The sequence below is a fragment of the Gadus macrocephalus genome, chromosome 7 (genome assembly GCF_031168955.1).
Source record: "Gadus macrocephalus chromosome 7, ASM3116895v1".
NCBI classification, from domain to species: Eukaryota; Metazoa; Chordata; class Actinopteri; order Gadiformes; family Gadidae; genus Gadus; species Gadus macrocephalus.
The window spans coordinates 20,306,061-20,324,537 of record NC_082388.1 but is presented as its reverse complement, the minus strand read 5'-3'; the positions used below and the strand labels follow the sequence as shown (position 1 = coordinate 20,324,537).

Sequence of the window (18,477 nt, the reverse complement as noted above, 5' to 3'; positions counted from 1 at the left end):
CTGGGAGTCCAGGTGCTTTGTGATGGTATCCAGTAGATGTAATGTAGCGTCCTCCACACCTCGTTTTGGCTTGTAGGCAAACTGCAGTGGATCCAGATTCTCACCGATGGTGGTGGTGAGCTCTCCTGCAACAACTCTCTCCATGCATTTGCACAGGATAGAGGTGAGTGCCACTGGTCTGAAGTCGTTCAGAGCTTTAGCCCGGGGCTTTTTGGGAACAGGGATGATGGTGGTCTCCTTCCACGCCCTGGGAACAAAACTGGCATCTAGGAAGAGCTGAAACATTTCCGTAATTACACCGCCCAGCTGACTTGCACACTCCTTCAGTATTCTGCCCTTCAGCCCATCTGGTCCAGGAGCTTTGGAGGAATGGAGATGGGAAAAGATGGATATAACCCGCTTCTCTTCTATGCAGATAGATTCTAAGTGTGAACACTCTACCGGGCCCAACAGAAAATGCTACAAAACAGCAAATCTTATCCATAAACAAATCGGTAGGCTCGTACTCTTTTTTATTGGAGTAGAAAAATCTTCTCGTGGGTGGTCCCCGGACCCCGGTTGCTGTATGGAGTGGCCACGGAATCCTTCATCAGGCTGTTCTGAACCAGAAATCCCCCCCAGCTGGGACAAGGCAGACGCCGTTAATTCTCCTCAAGGTCACTCATCTGGGAGAGCGGAAGGTTAGAGTGGAAACGAACGGGAGGTCAAATAAAATCGGAGAGAATAAAAATGAAGGTGGAGAAAGTAGCAAGGTGTAGTAGCCCCTCACCAGCAGATGAACGACTCGTACACTTTTTATTTATTTAAAATCGTGTGCCTTAATAAGAACCCCCCTTTGGGAATTACTATGTATCACGATTGTGTTCAATCATAGTATTTATAATGGCTTGCAGAGCCACCTGGTGGCCAAAGGACACTACTACATTTGCTATCAACACGATTGAGTGTTTTGTGCTCCCAATATTAGAGAGCTGTGGTATAATTAACATTTAGCCGAAAACAATGTGAAATAATATATGAAATGTATGTCAAAGCATTTCATCAATATTCTTCTGATATTAACAATATAATGATCAATTGATAACTAGGGTGAGTCCTATTCATAACACTTTTGTATAGTGAACTGCTCCAGAGAAATGCAAAATGTCAATAATGAGGGTTTTCTTTTGAGTTCTGCGAGTCTGGGTCATTTGTTGCCTAGTATTTTATAAATGAGCATAACGATTGCAATCTCCCGTTGTGCAGACTATACACTCCATAGAAGCTGAAGGTTGCACAGTGGAATGGAGGAGTAGACCGATCTCATAGCCAACCTTGGGAGACAAAGTTTAGTGATCTGTATTTATGGATGTTATGATTGCTTATAAATTCTTATGGTTGACACTATGTTAAGCAATTAAAACCAGTTTTTATGAAACAATTATAATTCCTTGACCGGCTACGTAGAACATTAAAATGGTAACAATTATAAGACGCCTGAACTGCATCTTCTCCCACACACACTAACTTTAGTTCATTGAATGTACTCAAACATTTGTACTAATATACTTGTACAAGAAACACCAAATATAAGCTTTTCTGTCAACATGTCCAAAGTTTTCAAACCCACCCTTTTTCTTTTTCTTTCTTTTCTGTGAACCAGAAGCTTTATGTTATCGTTATCTTCACCCTTATACATTAGCAAGCCATTAATCTCATGAATCCATCTCTGCTAAAGAACTCGCACACAACAAACATACACTCACACACACTACAAACCACACACAAACACACACCCCCACACTACAAACCACACACACACAAACACACACACACACACACACACATACCCACACACACCTACACACACCCACACTACAAACCACACTCCCCATACACACACACACACACACACACACACACACACACACACACACACACACACACACACACACACACACACACACACACACACACACACACACACACACACACACACACTCCCCACAAACACACACACACACACATGCCCTGGAGCTATATCCACAGGTTGCTGCTTGCCTCGTGTCTTCGGAGGCCTCTCGGATCTTGTTCGACAAGTTTAGTAAGGTTCAACTGAGTAAGAGGAGGAAAACAGCCCGTAGCATCGTCATTACACCACACAGCCAGCTAGTCATAGGGTTGTACAACAGCTGTGGTTACTAAGGTGTTGCTGCTGCTACTTTTGCAACATTTCATCGGTAAAACTCATCGATCATCCCTGCAGCCGGGCATGTCGGTATACCGGTTATGTGTCCGATATGTGACCAACAGGCTTTGTTGTCAGTAGTATGTGTTTAGGATACAGAGTTGGTATTGAGGACAGTTGGTTGGGTTCGTGGATTAGGTATGACTAAGACTGAAGAAAGGCGAAGTACCTGTCGAATAGGAAGGAAACGTTCAAAAGCTTGACACAGTCACTGCTTAGAGAGCGACACATTGTTTTTGTTGTACATCATTCTTTTTCGAAGAGATTCACAGGCCTGCACGTTTTCTGCAGTGAAGTTTGGTTATGAAATGTAATCATGCAGATTATGAAACAGGCCTCAAGTAGTCCTGCTTAATTTTATTATTGCCCAGTTCAGAATATAATTTAGAATTCATAGGATTTGTATGTTCATTTCAAGAAGTAGTAGTCAAAGTGGAAACATTATTTCTATTTTCCCATTCCATACATACACAAATGTTTCTTTGACTATCCAGAACACTGGAACTAAACACAATGGACCATAGAGAAATACAACATGAAGTACAACCAAGCTATGAGTCAGCATCTCTCAAATCAGCTGGTGTATTCAGGTTTGCGTCCATCTTGCTAATATTCCATGTTTACAACTTTGTTTGTTTTATAGATAACTATATGCTCCAACTTCATGATATACATGAGCATGATGCATTGCTTCATTTGCAGCTTATAACATGTGACGAATCAGCTTGTCCGGCCCAAATACGTGATACAAGTTCCTGCACTCTCCGGCCCTCACAGCCTCCATGTAGGGTTACTCACTTGCTGACATGGAGGACATGAGAGCCAGTTTCAGCCATCTCTGGCCATCACGGCAACCATGCCGGGTTACGGCCCTGCTGTCATGACCTGGCACTTCCTCTGGGACTCCCCCCTCCCCCCCCCCCCCCCCCCCCTTCAGTCCCCTGGGCCCCCATCGGTAGTAAACTGTACTGGGCCCCGAGAGGCACAGCATGAACCCTGGAACCTAGATGCCGTGGGTAGTGGTGGATAACAGCGTCTATTAACACCTCCTGGTTCTTAAACCACCAGCACCCACATACAGGCCTGCTTTCCCCCAGGCTGGGGATGGCACGTGTCAGGCTGTACACCGGCACCCTAGGGGGGGCTCAAGATGAACCCCTTTGCCGCCGACTCTGCCGTGGCACATTTGACAGAGGTCCCCTCCAGAGAAACGGTGCGCATGGGGGGAGGGTGCCGCAGGCTTCCAGAGGCGATGGCCCTGAGGAGGCTATGAGAATCTGAAACTGTGGGCCTAAGGCCACAAATCAGGCTGAGCCTGGAGGACGGAAGCCTGGCTCTCGTTCTACACTATCGGAAGGTAGGTATCTAGTATCTTCATACATTAAAGTTAGTTGATTTGAACAGGCTTGAAGACCTGTGCAAAGGACCTACTGTTTATACAAGACAAGGCTGAGACTATCTCGCCCGCCTATCCATCAGACGGTTCACCACCTCGACAAGAAGATTGGGCATCAGCGCCATGCTATCCGAGCCTCAACATAGCGGTGGTGAATCAGAGAGGGATCACTGGGAAGCAGGTAACATGGCACACTACTCTACTGTGTACACAAACCCAAGCGCCCAGGCTTCTAATTACACATTTCACCAGTCAGTTCACCGGTTCCCTCCACAAACACGAGTGCTCTTACAACACCCTCAGAGCACCGCCGCAGCCCGGCTTAAGAGCACAAGAGGGCTCGGGTTACAGGGAGCCGAGCCCTTAAGGCGTCAGCTATGGCATGTTGAGTTTTTTTAGCGGGTGATGAAAACTTCAAGTGGTCGTCTAAAGAATTAGCCAACAGGCTGGAATTGCAGGTCTTGCGCTGCCCGCCCCCCGCCCCCCGCCCCCCGCCCCCTCATCTCTCTTCTCACAAACCCTTCCCTGCGATCCCCCTGCAGGGCCGTTCCCATGGTCTTTGCCAACCTAAGCGTGCTGATAGGGGTCTGGGGCAGCCAGAGACGTAACATTTGACTCTACAAAACAGATGCAGACATGTCTGCCTCTGGCACCACGAATACTGCCCTGATGTGAAGCGAGCCTAGGAGGCGTCTCGGTGAGCCTGTTGGCGATGTATCCGAGATTGTGTCCTAGGAGGTGATGATTGAATGACATTACATTTGTTTATCCGTTTTTTTGAATGAATGTCGAATTATAGAATTATGGGAATCCATATTTCAAGAAATATTTACGAGCTGGTGATTATCCAGGAGGGGTGATTTGCAGTGTTGAGACTTGTAAATAATGAGATAAATAGTCCTTTATATTGATTGTAAAAAAACCATTTAATGTTTAACAATGCACAGCAAGAATGCATGAACAAAACAAGAGTTTGGAGATGGGCAGTATCGCTTTTATATTTCTTTGGATGCAGAGGATAAATGAATGCATGTTTCAATCCAGCAAACTGCATTGGAAGCGGTAAATGATCAACTTGACAGTGTTTAAACAAAGCTACCTTCATTGTCATTAGGTTGTTTCTTTAAATTGGAATGAATTGACCTGTAGAGTTAGATCAGACATTTGTAGCAATGTGATAATAAAACCTTACTGAATACATATTCTATTTGATAAGGCACAGACAGTATATAAAATAAAAATTATAGAATACAATAATTCAAACCCATTATCATATTTTTCTTCACTAATTAATGCAAAACATATTTTTTTACAAAATGTGTCATTACTTTAGGTCAATGATATTTAAGAAGTCTGGTTCTCTAGATTAGCTTTGACTGATGCTTTTTAGATTTATCCATGTGAAAAAATAAAGAAATGGTAGCATGTGAGAAAGTAATATTCCACATTCTTAGATGGATTTTTAGACGACCATCTTTGTAGTTTAGACTTATTTTGGTAATGATGCTGTACAAATTCATCTAACACCAGCAATCAAAGATTGATAAGATATGTCACAATCCTTTGGCCCATATCATCCACAGTATTGGGCTTTGTATTTATACCTTATGGACATACTGTTTAAGAAACACTGAAGAAAGGGGTGCATAGGAGGGAAAAATACTACTGGAAAATATCCAAATACTTTCTGATTACAAATGCATGTCTTTAGGTGAAAAAAAAAAAGGGACTAAACTCAAAATATTTTGGACTATATACACATTGTATTTACATTGTACATATTTACATAAAAACGTTTCCCACTGATAAAAAAAACTAAATACAAATCTGAAGCCTTAAAACACCAGAGAATCAACCCCTTTGGCCAGAACTATTTTCCAGCTGCTTATGACGGCCCAAAAAAAAAAAAAAAAAAAAAAGAGTCAAACACGTGATCTTTACAACCGAGTGACGTGGGATCCTAGCAAAAAAAAAAAAATCGGATCTATACAGTCCTGTACAACGACGCGTCACACGGTCATCAGAGCTCCGTGGACCACCGATGGACGGTCGTGTCCGGGGACATTTCCTTGCGGTCGTGCTCCGTCAGTTTGAGTATCACCACCTTCCTCAGGAGCGGCTTGGCGGCCTGCGTCTTGCGGGGGCTCTCCGTCGGCGGAGGCGTCGCCGGCATCTCCTCCACAGAGTCCCGCCGCACCACGGGCCCCGGCCTCTCCTCTACCACCTCCCCAGAGTCCCGCCGCACCACGGGCACCGGCGCCACCGGCCTCTCCTCCACCACCGCCCCAGGGTCCCGCCGCACCGCGGGCCCCGGCTCCACCGGCCTCTCCTCCACCACCGCCCCAGGGTCCCGCCGCACCGCGGGCCCCGGCGCCAGCGCCAGCGCCTCGCCCTCCGGCAGCAGCAGCGTGATGACGTCTGTGTAGCCCCCCTGCAGGGCCAGGTGCAGCGGGGTGAGGCCCTGGTGGTCCGACAGGCCGGCGCCGTCCGGGCAGACGCTCAGCAGCTCCTTCACCACCTCGCCGTGCCCGCCCTCGGACGCCAGGTGGCAGGGCGTGCGCAGGGCCTTGTCCTCGCCGCGGGGGTCCGCCCCTTCCTCCATCAGCATCTTCACCGTGGCCAGGTGTCCCCGCTGGGCGGCCAGGTGCAGCGCCGTGCGCCCCTGCGCGTTGCGTCCGCGCAGGTCGGCCCCGTGCTTCACCAGGAGGCGCGAGGTGCTGGTGTGGCCCGTCTGCGCCGCCACGTGCAGGGGCGCGTTGGCGCCGTCCGCCGCCACGTGGATGTCGGCGCCCAGCTCGATGAGGATGCGCGCCACGCGGTACTGCCCGCGCTGCGACGCCAGGTGCAGCGGCGTGCGCCCGTCCACCGTCTGCCCGTCCACGTCGGCGCCCGCCTGCTTGACCAGCAGCTTGCTGATGCCCAGGTGGCCCTGCCAGGCCGCCAGGTGCAGCGCCGTCCAGTGGCCCCGGCCGCGCACGTGCACGTCGGCGCCGCGGCTCAGCAGCACGCGCACCACGTTCTCCTGGCCGTGCTGGCACGCCACGTAGGTGGGTGTGCGGCCCTGGCCGTCCGTCTCGTTGAGGGCGGCGCCGCGCTCCAGCAGCAGGCGGGCGACCGCCTCGTCGCCGTTCTGCGCGGCGCAGTGCAGCGCCGTGTGCTGGTCCTCGTCCTTGGCGTTGACGTTGGTGCAGCGGCGGTTCAGCAGGAGCTCCGCCAGGGGCTTCAGGTGCTTCTCCGTGGCCAGGTGCAGCGGCGTGGAGCCCCGGCCGTCGGCGAGGTTGGGGTCGGCGTTGTTGAGCAGGAGGAACTTGAGCGCCTCCTCGTTGGCCAGGGCCACGGCGTGGTGCAGCAGGCCGCCCCCGCCCTCCAGCAGCAGGTCCACGTCCTGGGGCTGCAGGATCTTCATGAGCCGGGCCGTGTCGTTGGTGCGGATGGCGTCGCACAGCTTCCGCTTGTGGGTCTCTGTCGACTCTGGAGGGGGGGGGGGGGGGGGGGAGCAGGACAGATGATCAGAAACAACTAATATGTACATTACATTATATATATACAATATATACATAAATTAAGGCCCCCGCTGGAAAAGGCACTGTTAATGATGCTTTAAACTAACTACCATTTAAATATATAGATGTTTAATAGCCGTTTTCCCGCATGCCAATTTGTATTTGTATACGTGCTGCTCATACTTAACGATGCTCGGAAATGAGAACAAATTGTCTCCATAGCAGTAAAAGCATTTTGATTATCGAGCTGATTTAATTGCTGTGTCATTAAACGGTCGTTAATCCAACCGGGAACCCGCTGAACATAGTGGATGGCACGCCCGGTTCTAAAACACACGTACCACACGTGCTCTCCCTCTCAAAGGACAGGGAGATGGAGTCCTGGGAGGAGAAGGCAGAGTCCACGGAGGAGATGCCCGACAGCCTCTTGCAGGTGTCCTCCTTGCAGTGGCCGCCCTCCTCTTTCACCCGGTCGAAGCTCCGGGAGATCCCCGAGTCCACCTGGCTCAGCAGCTCCGACAGGCTGCAGTCCTTCTCCGGCAGCATGGCCGACTTGGGCCGCACCGGCCTGTTGTCCTTCACCTGCACGAACACAACAAAAGGACACGTTAGCAAAGGTAAAATTAATAAATATGTTTTCATAAAATGTAAAAATAAAAACGACCCTGTGGTAGCCGGAAGAGATTTGGGGAAAAAGTAAGACATTGAAATATGTTGAACACAAGTGACACTATTTTATTAGAATGTACTTTATTATTTGTTTTATCTAAATTATCTAATTTAAATAATTTAACGCATCCATCTTGTGCTCTTGATTTGATCTGAGGAGGTACTGAAATAGTTTGACGCATTTTAAAAAGTGCTTCCTCTTGTTGATGGATGATTACGGTTCAGTTAAAACATTAGCCCCTTACCGGAAAATGCATTCCCAGTTCTTGTAATGAACAACAAATATGCGATGACAAAGCAAAGACGACGGGTCAAACAATGTCAACGGCCTACATTCTTGGCGACCAATGTAACTGTTTGCCAGGATCAAATATTTACACAGCACATGTTTACCATGTCTAGGGCATTTCACAGATGACGGATGGAAAAATGTAATCAGCTCTTCTCTGTGAAAGAATTCACGATGCTTAATGTAAAGCTGGTTAAATGGCCAGGTTAGCATTTTTGAATGAATTTGTTGATTATGTTGTCTCCGCTGAGTCTCATAAGGTCTATTGCGTGTTTACACAATGCACATGTTTTCATGTGAACACTTCTTTCAGGGAGTGGCTATGTTTGAACAGTCCAGTAATGGGCAGCCGTCCAGAGGTAATGCCTCGTGGTCTCCTACCTTATCTGGGAGGATTTCGTTACAGGAGGCCAGCTCCGATTCTGGGTTGGGGATCTTCGGTTCCTCCTGAGGTTTGGAGCAGAGGTCTTCAGCTTCTGATGTGATTTCTGTGGAGAGGATACAGTTTCCCGTCAGGTTTTCAACAGGGATTGTGATCCATAAACAATAACTAAAAGGCCAGCGAGTATGTCCACATTGGAAAAAAATATTAATATTCTTAATTTAAATGTAATATTTTTGGTTACAATTTAAAGCAACGACTCCAACTCCAATCATACATTTGCTGCGTCTCGACACTGATCAACAACACACAGTCACCCTGAACAGTGAAAACCGGTTTGAATATTTTCAAATCGAGCCCCGACAGCAACAAGAACCAGCAGAAGGAGAAGTAGGCAGACTGCTGCGCTCACCCTGAAAGGTGGGCCTGGCCCCGGGGGAGGTGGCCCAGCAGCGCTGCATGAGGCCCAGGAACCCCGTGCAGGCCTGGGGTCGACTGCGTGGCACGCACCCCAGGTCGGGACGCACCCCTTTCACCACCTTCACCATGATCTGGAGGATGTTGTTCTCTCCTAGGGAACAAAACAAACACAAACGTTGTTAATGAATCGCATCATTGGATAATGCTGATGATCTATTGAGAACAAAATGTCCCTTTGTTGATCAAATTGGATTCCCTTGAGAGGCGCTGAGGCCCGCATGGAAACAAAGCACTTGCCAAGAATCTAAACTCATGCAAGATAATAAAAAAAAAAAAAAAAAAGGAAAGTGCATTCCAGCGAGCTGGCGTCCAGGTATTGGAAGTGCATTAGCGGCTGGACTTATCACAAACTCCCTGGGCACCCAGATAAGCCTGAAAGGGCTGAGGTGATTTCCCACAGAAGCAAAAGAGGCGGTGAAGACTTACTGGGTTAGACCCAGTGTGTATCAGCATGAGCAATCAGCAGCGTCAGGGGTTCAAGGCAAACGGGTGCAGGCCCTCCGGCCCTTACTGTAGCCTGTAATCCTCCCAGTACTAATCCCGGAGAAGGTGCGCACGTATGTGTGGGGCCCTATAGCCGACCCATTGTTGTTTTTTAATTAAGCCGGTGTTCGGGAACGTATAGGTTGCCGATGCGTCGGCTGTGGAGACGCCAATCCCCTGCGCTGCTACCTGATACGCCTGAGAAAAAAAACAATAACCTCCACCTGGCCCTTCCACCTGCTCCTTCCTGAAACACACGCACACACACACACACACACACACACACACACACACACACACACACACACACACACACACACACACACACACACACACACACACACACACACACACACACACACACACACACACACACACACACACACACACACACACACACCCCACTGCAGAGGCTTGACACATTTGCTCACATGCACTGAACACCAACACACACACACACACAAGAAACGCACACAAATAGGAATAGGATGTGGGTGTGTGTGTCTGCGGGTGCTTGCGTTAAAGGTATCGTCGTGTCTAGACAGTGTTTTAAGGACAAGGGCCTGTGTTTGTGTAACAACTTGTACCCGATCCATTGTGTGTCAACAACAACAGCGGGAAATATATACATCCAGTTGAAATCATCTGCAACAACAGCCCCGTCGGTCTCACCTTGGTAGGGCTTCTTCTGCGTGAGAACTCCCCAGATGACAATGGAGAAGCTGGAAGAGGAAGCACAGGAGAACAAGTCAATTACGCAGTGGCTCTGTAATCCACTTTTGCACACGAGCCTTTAGTTCACCTCCATTCGGCGTTAGCGTCCACAATGGAGGTTTAACAGTGACTCAGTATGAGTAAATTGCCGTGGAAGAAATAAATCCCCAAAAATTGCTTGTACACAGAGGGTGATGGTGGTGAACGCCTATGCCAAGAAAAACAGCCACACCTGTATGTGTGTTCACACACACACACACACACACACACACACACACACACACACACACACACACACACACACACACACACACACACACACACACACACACACACACACACACACACACACACACACACACACACACACACACCTGTAGACGTCGTGCTTGGTGTCCGACACCCGGTCCTTCTCGATGATCCTCTCCGGGGGGAGGTACGCGATGGTCCCGCAGAACCCGTCCCTGCTGATGTCATCAGCCCGCGACAACCCGTTCCAGCGGGCCAGGCCGAAGTCCGATATCTGAAACACGGAGATTAGATTTATTAGTTCAATAATGAGTTCACTGTGTTACGGGAATGTCAAAAGTGCTGTGGCAACAATGATGAATGTGGCCCTTTTCTACGAATAGAGCCTGCGAAAGCCCTTATTGTATACATTTATTATAAAGCAGGGCAGTCCGCGTCAAGTCCTGACCCGTCATTCTTCTTCTTCTAAAAAAAGGAGAGTCTCTTCCCTGCTTGTGTGAGGAGCGCACACACCCACTGGCTCAGTCACATGCGTGCACAGGGAGAGGGAGGGCGGGATCGAGGGAGGGAGGTGACGGAGTGGATGACAGGATCTGGATGGGTCCTGTCTGAACAGGCCCGGCGGAGCTGTTTACATCAAGGTATTAAGCCCGAGACGCGATGGCTCCCACCCTATTTCCCTACAGTGATCTACAGTTAAGTGATTTTAAAGGGCCCCCATCGGAGCCCCCAGCGTGTCAGGAGCAAGGCTGTCATTAGGAAGAAGAGATGAGAGTTGAAGGATCAGCGGCTAGCAGCAGAAAGTCTTTTGAAAGGATTTAACAGATGGGTTGAGACGATAATGGCCCATGTGCTACAGCAGAAATTTTCATTGTGATTTAGGGTAATCATTGTACCACGCTACGCAATTTATGAACCCATAAAATAACAAGACTTATGTTTTGACACAGGGAACCAACCAAAAGTGAAACAAACATTTGTCAAACTTTCCATATAAAAAGTATGAGTCGTTTATGATGCGTGTACGAGAAGTATGCCTTAGTACTGCATGTGTGTCTTGAAGCGCCGTTTAGCCAGTTCCTTCAATTTCACAAACTGTAATTTACAATGCCTCCCATTGGATCAGGGCATACGTGTGTGTGTGTGTGTGTGTGTGTGTGTGTGTGTGTGTGTGTGTGTGTGTGTGTGTGTGTGTGTGTGTGTGTGTGTGTGTGTGTGTGCAATGGTTGTTAGTCTTACCATACTAGGACTTTAAATTGTCTGTGAACTTTGGTTTACTTGTATCTAGCTTGCCTTACACTGTGACTCAGCACAACATAGCGTGCTATAATCTACCTCGCACACAGATGCAAGGCCAGACACAGACACGAACACACCTGTTTATAAGCCAGTGAGTAAGGACTAAGTCACTGATTAGGTACGTCTTTAATCAACAGGTTTTGTTTTGTAATTTTTCCAAATATGCTCCTTAATAAAGAACAGCCAACCACAACACGTTCTTGGGAAAATAAGAATTTCATTAAAAAGGGGTAGTGTATAAAGGGATGAGGATGTAGGAGTCTGCTAAATGTAAAAAAAATAAAAAAAACTAACTGTTGGTTGGATAATATTAGATATAGTTTAACTTGACAAGTCAATTTCAATCTATTTTGACCTTCATAGAGCACATTCAGATCAAGTAGCTATAGAAAATATTAGGGATATGCTGTGCCATTCTCAGCCCAAACAAATGGCTGTGTCTGGACTGACACAAGATAATGTTTGGGCGTTCTTGTAAAATCACCAAACTGATTAAATCTATCTGGCCAGGTTTGGTGGCAGAATTTTTTTCACTTCTAAATCAATCATTTGAGACAACATCAAAAATAACTAACAAAGGCTTGCTGGCAACCTCTCCCTCATAGTCATTTCATTTTACACACATACCAGAAATGTCACAACCTCAATGGAAGTACAAGGGTCTGAAAGTTGTATGCAGTTTCCTACATAAAAAACAACATTCAGGTCATAATCCCAAAGCAAGTATTGTATCTCAACAAGAGAAATTATGAGGTGTTTTTATCAAAAAAGTTTGGGTGTTTATTTATTCTGTGTATTGATTCGAGTGTTCCCTTCTTGTAAAAATAATAGTGCTGTCAAGCGATTAAAAAAATTAATCGCGATTAATCGCATTAATGTCATAGTTAACTCACGATTAATTGCGAGCAATCGCGATTAATCACAAATGTTTTTTCTATGCTAAATATCCCTTGATTTCTTTGTCCCATTAATTGTTCTCATTTTAATGCTCTTATCAACATGGAGAAGTGCATCGGCTTGCCTTGTGCAAATGTTTTTTTATTGATAACAACATTGGCATATACTGATCAAAACAGGACGATACAAAAAAAAAAAGCCTATAGTGCAATTAAACGATGAACATACAAACATACTGCCTTGAACATAGCAGTCAGACTACTGCTTCTTTGTTTTGAGCCAAAGAAAAAAAAGAATTTAAAAGAATTGCGTTAATCACGCGATAAAAAAAATGAACGCCGTTAAAATTGGTTTGCGATAACGCCGTTAATAACGCGTTTAACTGACACCACTAAAAAATAACAATTCCATTTAAAGGGGAATCGATGACAGCATGAGGATGTATGCGAATGCTAACTGCTGGTGAGCTACCATCATCACAGCCCCAGCTTTGAGATGGTGACGAGAAAAGACCCACAAAAAGGGGATAGACGGAACCCATCAGCCCTCCTTCTCACCGCGCCCAGACCTACCTTGACGTGGTAGTGCGCGTCCAACAGGATGTTGGCGGGCTTCAGGTCCAGGTGCAGAAGGGGCGGGCTCATGCAGTGCAGGAAGTTCATTCCCACCGCCGTCTCGTGGATGATGCGGAAGCGCAGCTCCCAGGGCAGGGGCTCGTCCGCCAGCAGGGTCTCCAGGGAGCCCGTCTCCATGTACTCCATCACAAGGCCCTGGGGGTCTTCACAGATGCCGTACACGGGCAGTATGTAGCGGAACTTGGCCGCCTCCATCTTCCTGGCCTCCGCAAGCAGCTCGGCCCGTTCCCTACGACCGGAAGAGTGACCGTTCGGTTAGTATCGGGTCTACGACAGCACGGGTGTGCCTGCTCTTCGATGATGGGCTGATTAAAATCATGCTAAAGACCGTGGGACAGTGAGATGGCCATCGTTGATAATAAAAGCAAAACAACAATACACATTCAATGTATCTTTCTTAATCACTGAACACCAGAATTCTAGGAGTAAATATTCATGCTGATTCAAGGGTGGATTTTGTCAACCAAAGTAAAGGTCTTGGCCTGTAGTTTAAATGTCCTTTCTGGATAATGGCGGAAATCAATTCCATGAAGGCAAGTGCCTGAAAGCCGCCAAGCTGGGGTTAAAACAACACGAGGAGAATTTGTTTTAAATTGTTTCACCGGAGCGCGAAAGAGAGAGAGAGCACAAGTGAGCTAACAGGCCTCTTGTTCTCCAGCGTCTTGCTCAACCTTTGCACAGTCACCTTTTATCAGCATGCAGGAGCTGCAGGCGTGCATACCTCAAACACCAAAGTACCGTGTACCACAAATGACCTCCACGCAACACATCTTACAAGTTACCCACTTTAGCTCAGGTCAGATGGGTTACCGGAGAAGCAAACAGAGGTTGAACCAGGAGGTGGGTGTGAGCTCATTACAGACTCCTGGGTGATAAACCAGACATGCTGCTTCTTCAGCACAGCTTACGTAATGCACTTGGATCCTTATCCCTTTACATTTTGCATGTTGAAATATCCCAATGGGTACAAAATGATCCTTCACAAGGGTGAGGAGTAAGGGGACACTCGCTTTGCCCCATTCCCCTAAACTTTACACAGCCAAACAATTGTCCTTTGCTCGGCAGACACGGGGCCGGTGAGACCGGTTCCACAACATCCGCATTGTCTGAAGCACACGGCGGCAGCCTGAACCCATTCGGACAAAAGGTGGCTTTGACTCACGGAGATGGACGGACGGATGTGATATACGTTTGTATGCGTGCTTGTGTGGGTGGGTGTGTGTGTAGGTTGAAGGACTATTGATATGCTCTGCAGATGTGGGCTGCTGATAACATCAATGGCCTTTGTTTATCTAAGGAAAGTGGAGCAACAGGTATGGAGACAACCGGCGGGAGACAATACGGTGCCTTTACTGTCTCCCTCCTCTTCCCCCCCCCTCCTCTTCCCCCCCCCCCCCGTTAGCCATCGAGTCACCCAAGACGTGGTTGGTGGCGTGTGTTGGCTTGGCTTGGAGCGTTTACATTCAGGGTCCAATTGTTGGATTGAGTAAGCTGAGCTAGTTACCGAGCTACTGAACAGTGGCTAGCTACTGTCAGTCATCACCGATCAAATGCTCAGTCAATCAAATCCTGTCGCTCCTACAATTGGCTCCCCGTTAATATTCCCTTATGTTATTGTAATGAACAAACATATACTCTGATCTTCGCTTCCCAATCGACCAATGACGGTAATGGAGAAAACACACACACACACACACACACACACACACACACACACACACACACACACACACACACACACACACACACACACACACACACACACACACACACACACACACACACACACACACACACACACACACACACTAGGGGTGAATTACAGGTTTACATAATCGGATAGGAGAACAAAATGCCCCTCCCCCAACACTAGAGTCAGGTGTTGGAAAGCGGAGCCGTGCGTATGACATAGGCTTGACATCACCTGGAGTGAGAAAAAAACTAAATCCCCAGGTTTGTTAATTTCAATTATGTCAAAGGGTCTCTTACACCGGGGGGGTTAAGCCGTTTAAGAAATTGATTGTGAAAATCTGAATTACACAGCTCCCCCCATGGGCATTGACTACCACAACAAAAGGAGAAGGAGGTGAAGAGGTTTATGTAGAGCTTGAAAGCATGCAGCGATGTGCCCTGTGATTTTGTTCTATTTCCAAGAGTAGGGTAGTTTAACTTGTAAATGTAAAGGGAGAGCAGCTACAATAGATTGCATGCAAAGAGAGGGAAGAAGGAAAATGGAGGGCATTCATTCTTGCACGTCTAGTTTTTAATGATGAGTTTAATGACGGCCCTCATTAAAAGGGAACAATCTAGGTCCAGCACAGAAGCGGAAGAAGTGTGAATCAGGGAGATAATTGAAGGTGTTTTTGTCATTATGTCGGAAGCATCTCCCTGGGTTTGCCTTTTCAGACCCAGACTCATATTTTAGGGGGAAATGCAACAAACACAGAAAGGCCATTATTGACTAAATCGACCCTGAGGCTATGGTCAAAGAGGCATTTGGCTCCAGGGCTGAGAGGTCCTTAAGAGGTCATGATTGAATATTCGTCTTTGACCCCTTGGGCTTGTCAGACAGAGTGGATTTCGCCATGCGGTGAAACAGGTTCTGAGGCCTAGCCTGAAGTGTTTGTATTGATTCAGCTTCTGGTTCACAAATATTCAACACGCATGAACAAGCAGCCATGATAAAACACACACACACATGCACCTGCACAACCCATGAACAAATTACCAACACATACACACTGGCGGGATTGAACAGACAACAATTCAAAAACAATCTTTCTTTTCGACACACACACACACACACACACACACACACACACACACACACACACACACACACACACACACACACACACACACACACACACACACACACACACACACACACACACACACACACACACACACGTTTGCTATACATAACATCATGGCGCATCAATACAATACATTACCTATTGCAATACACAGGAGCATTCCAGAGCACTGTCTAACATGCCCAGGGGTGCGTGGGAAGGTGAGGGAAAATGGCATTAACCGCCCCCCCCCCCTCTCACAAATGGATCTTTATTAAAAACCTGCCACTCCCGGAACACTGGGCCAGGGGTGAGGCTGATTGTGGGGGGGTGAAAGTGGCTTTGAACTGCTCTTGGGTCCCTTTGGAATGTAAATAAGCAGCAAAGGCCTGGAGGGCCACGACTGGTCGCATATTTAAAAATGCCCAACAGAGGACTCTGTGTCTCCCAACAGGCTTTTAATTGCAGGTAATGGGAGCTGGAAAATGAGCGTAGGTAATTAGAAGTAGTGGACATCTAAACGTCGAACTTGTTACCCGTAAAACAACAACCAAGAACGTCTCTCTTGATGGGAACTAGACCAGAAGCCACCAATGGGCAAGGCCTATCTGTCCTAAACACAGAGACAACTGAGTTAAGATGTGGTGACTTCTCCACTCCAAACACTTAACATAACCCTCCTGCTCCACTTCACAAACTGCAACACAAAACAAAACCTCAACACACATGTAAAAATACAGTCGCTCTAGATGAAATCTCTCCCAACACTTACTTGTCGTCCATGTGAAGGCAGGGAGGGCACTTGATGGCCAGCCATGTTTTCCACTGTACATGACGGACTTTGTATACTTGTCCAAAGCCACCCGAGCCGATCTTCTCCCAGCTGCCAAACTCGGGGGAATCAAAGTTCCTCAACAGCCCCATATTCCCATGGGGAGCGTCGGGGAGGTCCATATCCAGGTCTGGAGAAACCTTTCAGTTGAGTGTGAGGAAGGACAAAAAACTCCTCCTTCAAATGTTTCTGCTACAATCCTGAGAGCTGAACACACACACACCGAAACACACCGACACGCAGACGCAGAGAACTCCTCAGTATGACTTCTTCCTTGTTTTTGCTCCTGGTCTACCTCTGCTTGCATGGCTCCGCCCATAATATAGCTCTGCCCCCAACCACCGATTACCTCAGGTAAAGAAATATGTGGGCTGGGCTTACAGTGTGACATCATTTCCTGGATGTTGCCACACAAGGAAGAATCTCACCAGAATCTGCACTGTGTACACTACCGTTATTATATTCATATATTATACTCTCTCCACAAAGCCTACCTCCAAGCAAGAGGCTGGCTCACGTTTCTCCTCACAATGAGGGAGAAAGGTCTGGGCACAGACACAGAATATAAGAACCCAGGAATGTCATGTATCACAACACACTCCTTTGTTCCTCTGGGGACCGATATTCTGAAAATGCCCCCTAAGGAAAGAGGGGAAAATGGTTCTTAACAAGAACAGCCAGTTATGTGATATTGACCAAATGGTTTGGCCTTCGGCTAGTATAGTGGATTCAATAACACAGCATCAGCTATGTCAGTATATCTGGTGTGTCCACCTGCCTGTGGGGAGAAAATGTGACTTGGTGTATCAATTAAATTTAACACAAAAATACCCCCACAGACAGGAGAATGCGTTAAAACCCTGGACAAGATGTTTTCTTAGTAGGCCTAGAAACAAACCAAACTGAGCTAAGCAAATGCAATGTCGATACAGATTAGGTTTCAGGATGCACTTTACTATTTTACAACAATGTAATGTATTATTTTGTGAATATGAAACTAAATTATGAACCTTGGGCTATGCTGATATCTTCTTAAACATGAGTTAATCAGAGATGCAGCTTCGAGGAAGGCATCAATGTAAACAAGCACATCACACCTCTGTCGAAAAAACGATTAACGTTATGATTTCAGCAGCCACTTTTATCGACAGTCTTTCAAGTTGGCTGACAGTCCCAAGCGTATTGGAGTAGCCCAATTTACATATATGACACACACATTGCAACCTCAACATACGTTGGTTAAGATAATCATTTCAACGTATTTCTTCCACTCTGCTTCATTCCTAAACACTAGTAATAATCGTAGGCCTCTCTGCACACTTAAAATGTCCCATAGGCATCTGTGAGTCTACCTGCGCAAGCCGGAACCACCAGCTCGAGGACTGTGGTTGAACATGCATCGACGCCTCCTCCGGGTCCTGTTTTGGTGATGCGATTCACTCGTCTCTTCCGGGCCAATGGTTCTCCTCAATCATTATACATGGCGGTTAGATACTACTTTTCGGTACTTTATGTTTCTCATCCAACATATTTTATAATTATGCTACCAAAGCAAGTGGCCAAATGACCAGTTCATGTCGAATAGATTACACTTGTATCAATGTGTATCTTACACACGGCTAATTGA

General features: G+C 47.1%; 1 protein-coding gene across 2 annotated transcripts; it reads right to left on the bottom strand.

Moving 5' to 3' along the window:
- Positions 1 to 4,530: 4,530 nt before the first annotated feature.
- ripk4 (receptor-interacting serine-threonine kinase 4) lies at positions 4,531 to 17,386 on the bottom strand. Of its 2 annotated transcripts, XM_060057289.1 has the most exons (9): positions 16,791 to 17,386; positions 13,161 to 13,452; positions 10,518 to 10,666; positions 10,102 to 10,151; positions 8,879 to 9,037; positions 8,466 to 8,572; positions 7,468 to 7,708; positions 5,944 to 7,094; positions 4,531 to 5,895 (listed from the first exon to the last, which is right to left on the bottom strand). In XM_060057289.1, exons 1-9 carry the CDS (start codon positions 16,970 to 16,972, stop codon positions 5,644 to 5,646), a joined length of 2,583 nt encoding a protein of 860 aa, XP_059913272.1. In that variant the 5' UTR covers positions 16,973 to 17,386; the 3' UTR covers positions 4,531 to 5,643. The 2 variants fall into 2 exon arrangements, with proteins under 2 accessions (XP_059913272.1, XP_059913271.1); XM_060057288.1 differs by having other exon boundaries at positions 4,531 to 7,094; positions 16,791 to 17,325.
- Between the last annotated feature and the right edge of the window lie 1,091 nt (positions 17,387 to 18,477).

Bases quoted from the DNA above. Each gene is read 5' to 3' on its own strand.
- ripk4 (XM_060057288.1), bottom strand. From the start codon at position 16,972: ATGGACCTCCCCGACGCTCCCCATGGGAATATGGGGCTGTTGAGGAAC. The intron at 13,453-16,790 runs GTAAGTGTTGGG...TTCCGGTCGTAG, and splicing joins TGCCTTCACATGGACGACAA to GGAACGGGCCGAGCTGCTTG. The intron at 10,152-10,517 runs GTGTGTGTGTGT...TTCCTCTTCCAG, and splicing joins ACCAAGCACGACGTCTACAG to CTTCTCCATTGTCATCTGGG.